Source organism: Vigna angularis, chromosome 1 (genome assembly GCF_016808095.1).
Source record: "Vigna angularis cultivar LongXiaoDou No.4 chromosome 1, ASM1680809v1, whole genome shotgun sequence".
Taxonomy (NCBI): Eukaryota; Viridiplantae; Streptophyta; class Magnoliopsida; order Fabales; family Fabaceae; genus Vigna; species Vigna angularis.
The window spans coordinates 42708969-42713978 of record NC_068970.1 but is presented as its reverse complement, the minus strand read 5'-3'; the positions used below and the strand labels follow the sequence as shown (position 1 = coordinate 42713978).

At 37.6% G+C, this 5010-nt stretch overlaps 1 protein-coding gene across 1 annotated transcript; it reads left to right on the top strand.

Moving 5' to 3' along the window:
- The first annotated feature begins 500 nt into the window (after positions 1 to 500).
- On the top strand, positions 501 to 4587 carry LOC108347891 (myosin-binding protein 2). Its single transcript, XM_017587347.2, has 4 exons — positions 501 to 2206; positions 2311 to 2496; positions 2589 to 3964; positions 4050 to 4587. Exons 1-3 carry the CDS (start codon positions 802 to 804, stop codon positions 3941 to 3943), a joined length of 2946 nt encoding a protein of 981 aa, XP_017442836.1. The 5' UTR covers positions 501 to 801; the 3' UTR covers positions 3944 to 3964; positions 4050 to 4587.
- The last annotated feature ends 423 nt before the right edge of the window (positions 4588 to 5010 follow it).

Sequence of the window (5010 nt, the reverse complement as noted above, 5' to 3'; positions counted from 1 at the left end):
GCAGCGATTATCAAAATAAAAGTAACATTTTCAGTCACAGAAAATTCTGGACCTTGTAAAAATTCACTGATATCTACATTCCAAAACACTTATCCACATAAAGCAGTTAAAACACAAGGACTGTTTCACATTTTTGTCTGTCTGAATAGTTCCTCACTTTTACAATAATACTGTCTGACGTAAGGAACAAATGTAAAATTATCATGTTTTCTTTCAAAAATGTAATCAGAAGGTTGCTATTTGAGTTTTTGTGTGTATAAAAGAGCCTGCATTAAAATATATTACTTCTTTAAATGAACTTTAATATTTGGAGAAACAAGTTTTTGACTGTTGGACATGATACAACTCTTAATTAATTGGTATAGTGAAAGCATTTAACTGTTGAAGTGTGATGCTCCATTTTGTCAAAAAGCATTTCATAAACAATACTTAGATAAAAATTCATGAAATTCTTTGATTTTCTTTGACACAAGAACATTTCATTCCCCCCACAAAAACCCTCTAGCCTTAGCCTCCTTTGGTTATCATTTCATTCAATTCAAACCGCCTATTTCTCATTCAGTCGAAATAAAACCACTGGCTATCTACCTCTCTTCTACTCTCTCTCTCTCTCTCTCTCTCTCTCTCTCTCTCTCTCTCTCATACATTACACACCCAAAATACAGTTTTGACATCTTGTCTGAAAACTCTCTTTCCCTTAAAACTTTTTCTCTGTCTCTCAGTCCAACACTTGCTTAGGTTCCAATCTGATATTCCAGGTAAACCTTTCTTTGTACATATCAGAAAAACAGAACACCAGCCATGGCTGCCAACAAGTTTGCAACCATGTTACACAGAAACACCAACAAAATCACCCTTGTTCTAGTCTATGCCATCCTAGAATGGATTCTGATCATCCTCCTGCTCCTTAATTCTCTCTTTTCTTATCTAATCATTAAGTTTGCCGATTACTTTGGCCTCAAAAGGCCCTGCATATGGTGCACCAGAATCGATCACATCATAGAGTCTGGGATGAGCAAGAGTTCTTGCAGAGATCTTGTGTGTGAAGCTCATGCCTCTGAGATTTCCAAACTGGGGTTCTGCTCCAATCATCAAAAACTTGCTGAGTCACAGGACATGTGTGAGGATTGCTCATCGTCATCCCAACCAGATTATGTCAATCTCTCTCGGAGTTTTCGTTTCTTTCCATGGATGAAGCAGATAGGTATGATTCAGGATGAGAGTGCTGATGCCGATGACAAGGCAATTGAGAAGGTGGAAGAAGCTATGAGGTGTTCTTGCTGTGGTGTCAACTTGGACAACAGATTCTACCCTCCTTGCATTTTTATCAAGCCTTCTCTCAATGTTTTGGAGTACGACCAGAAGCAGAATTTGGTGACAGAACGCGGGGTTGGTGTAGAGATTGACGAAGATCAGACCAGATCGGATATTGTGCTTGATCATCATGAGGTTGGACAGGGGAATGAAGAAAACAAGGGAAGCGGCCCGGTGTTTAAGATTGATCAGGGTTTGGATAGAAAAGATGAGGAGGAAGAGAAGAGTTGTGATTGTTCTGTATGTGATGCTAGCGTGGATATTCTTTGTGACGAAATTTGCAAGTTGGATTTGGCTGTGGAGAAAGGGAAAGAATCAATTGAAGAGGAAAGTTTGAATACCGGTAAGAGTAAGGATGATGATGCTCATGGTGATCAAGATTATGAGAAATCCACTGCCCAAGTTGATTGTACCAGAGGGATAACTGTGGAGACTCCACCCAAACATCTGGAATTTTTCATTCATGGTGATGATTGCAGATTGATTCCGGTTGAATTGGTCGACTCCCCGGCTACAGAAAATAGGGCTCACAGCAGGTATAAGGTGGGAGGTGAAGGACTCAACAGCGGTGAAGACTTTATTCTGGACTTTGATAAGAGTGCTGATGCAGAAGCTGAACCGGTTGTTGAGAATTGGCACATTTCGGGGGATATTGTGGCAGAATTTTCATTTCAGGAGAATGAAAATGTCTTCAAGGAAAACGTGGCTGAATCAGTCCAGTTAAGGACCAGAGGGCAGTCCTCAGTGTTGTCACAAGTAGAAGAAGAAAATGTGGAGCAGAATTGTGGAGACGTGAGTTTTTTTCATACTGCTGATGACTTGACCAAGGATGTGAACATTGAAGCAAACACGGAAACAAGAGATGCTGAACAATGTTCAGATGTTTCTCTAGGTTCTAATTATTTTCCTCCTTAATAACACCTTTCAGTTTTATACCTTTTATTTCCTTGATTTTCTAAATGCAATTATCTCTGATGCCTTCTTAATTCCTTGCAGCATCTGAAGATGAATCACAAATGCAAGGTGAGGAATATGAAGCAGAAGTCTCAATAGGGACTGAAATTCCTGAACAGGAGCAAGTGGATGAGTATCAAAACCAGGATGTTCTTTTGGATACAAATCAACAAATACAAGAAGATCCATCTACCAGCACTGTCAGATTTAATCTTCGAGATGAAAGTGGTAAGCCTCAACTTCTTATCTTCCCTTTTGCTGAAGTTCATTTTTTAAAACTCTATAATAATCCAGTTTCTTTAATTGCAATGTATAACTAGGTGATGACAAAGGTGAAGAGTTTGTAGAATTTAAAACCTTGTCAATCGAAGTGAGAATGCCAACAGTAAGCAACCATTTGCCATCTCTGTTGGAGATTAACGAGAATGAGGAAGAAAAAGTTCCTGACACACCCACTTCCGTGGAGAGTCTACATCAGCTACACAAGAAATTGCTTCTTCTTGAGAGGAAAGAATCAGGAACAGAAGAGTCATTTGATGGAAGTGTGGTAAGTGATATGGAATGTGGAGAGATAACCATGGAAAAGTTAAAAGCAGCATTGAAATCTGAGAGGAAAGCTTTGAGCACTCTATATGCAGAACTAGAAGAAGAGAGAAGTGCATCTGCTATAGCAGCCAATCAAACAATGGCGATGATAAATAGGCTTCAGGAAGAGAAAGCAGCAATGCAGATGGAAGCCTTGCAGTATCAGAGAATGATGGAAGAACAATCTGAGTATGACCAGGAGGCTTTGCAACTATTGAATGAGCTCATGATGAAGAGGGAGAAAGAGAAGCAAGAGCTAGAAAAGGAGCTTGAAATATATAGAAAAAAGGTTCATGAATATGAGGTAAGAGAAAAGATGGTGATGTCAAGAAGAGATGGTAGCATGAGAAGCAGAACTTCTTCTCCCTCTTGTAGCAATGCCGAAGATAGTGATGGATTGTCCATTGACTTGAATCTAGAAGCAAAAGAAGAAAACGGGTTTTACAGTCATCAAGAATGCAGCAACCAGAACACACCAGTAGATGCGGTCTTATATTTGGAGGAATCATTGGCAAACTTTGAGGAAGAAAGGTTACAAATTGTAGAGCAGCTCAAGGTACTGGAAGAAAAGCTAGTGACATTGAATTATGAGGAAGATCACTGCTCAGATGATGCTAAATCAGTAGAACTTTGCGAAGAGAATGGGAATGGATACCATCATGATGATAACGAAGGACAGGTAAATGGATTTGCTAATGGTCATGCAAAGGAAATAAACGGAAAACATCATCAGGGGAGGAAAATCATGGGTGCAAAAGCCAAGAGGCTTCTCCCACTTTTCGATGCAATGAGTTCAGAAGCAGAAGATGTGGAGTTGAGTGGAGACGAGTTAGAATTGCACCACTTGGAAAACAATTCAGTTGAAAAGATTAACTTGGTGAAGAAAAAGATTGGTTTAGAAGAGGAAGTGGAGAATGTTTACGAGAGACTACAGGTGCTGGAGGCAGACAGAGAGTTTCTAAAGCATTGTATCAGCTCCTTGAGAAAAGGGGACAAAGGGTTAGACCTTCTCCAAGAAATTCTACAACATCTTCGTGATCTGAGGAATGTTGAACTGAGGGTGAGGAACATGGGAGATATTGCAGTGTAAGAAATGTACAAGCTGAAACAGGTAAATAAATTAATGATATAAAGTTTTTTACAAATGAGCATGGATATAGAAAGTAGTGTTTATTTATGCAGTTATGATGATGCAGATTTGTTACATGGGAGTTCATATAGAAGATGCAAATGAAGGATGGATGAGCACCAGTGTGGTGTACATAAGTAGGAGAGGAAAGGAAAGAAAGGAAAAGTGAAAAATGAAGAAAAAAGTTGAGTGGGAAATCCCTGATGGAGAGGGTTGTGTTTGATGTTTCATTTGTGGAAGTAAAGCCCAAATTTTTGGTGGGTAGTGTCGATCATGACCTTTTGTGGGAAAAGGAGAATGATGAGCATATGTGTGTGTAGGTTAGTGAAGTGTCAGTTGTATTTTGTGAGCATGATGGACCTGGCTTGCAAAGCTGGAGAGATCCAAAAGAGATTCCAGTGCCAGGTAAAATAGCACTAGTTTCATAGACAGACAGAATTAGGGCCACTAGTTTTGTCATTTCTTTCATTTCTCTTCTCTTTCTTCTTTTGCATTCTTGCATCCTTTGAGTTTGTTTATTTCTGAGGAGGAAAATATCAGTAACTTGTATACTACATCATGTATTCATTTGTAATTATATAAAAAAAAAAGTGAGTGTTTGTTTATACTGCTTCCAAATAACATAACATACAGACGTTGGAATCTTTGGTTCAACTTTAAGCAAAATGCAACTTCTTGTTTGATTAGGCCGCAAACAATGCAACTAAAGTAAAATATATTAGTAAGTTAATAGGTATATATATATATATATATATATATATGTACAAAATCAAAATGTGATTATATCTATTAGAGTAAGATAGGATGACATATATTACATTGATATTCATTTGACATACTTAACAACAAGAATAAAATAGTTTTAAAAAAATAAATTTTTGTAATTTTTCAAAAAAAGAAAAAATAAAGAAGTATCGTCTCATGTAAAAAAAATATATTTTTATAGTTTTTAAAAAAAAATAAGGAAGGATTGAATGAAATGAAAATGTAAAAAAATTATATTGAGTGTATGAAAATGGTTCACTAAC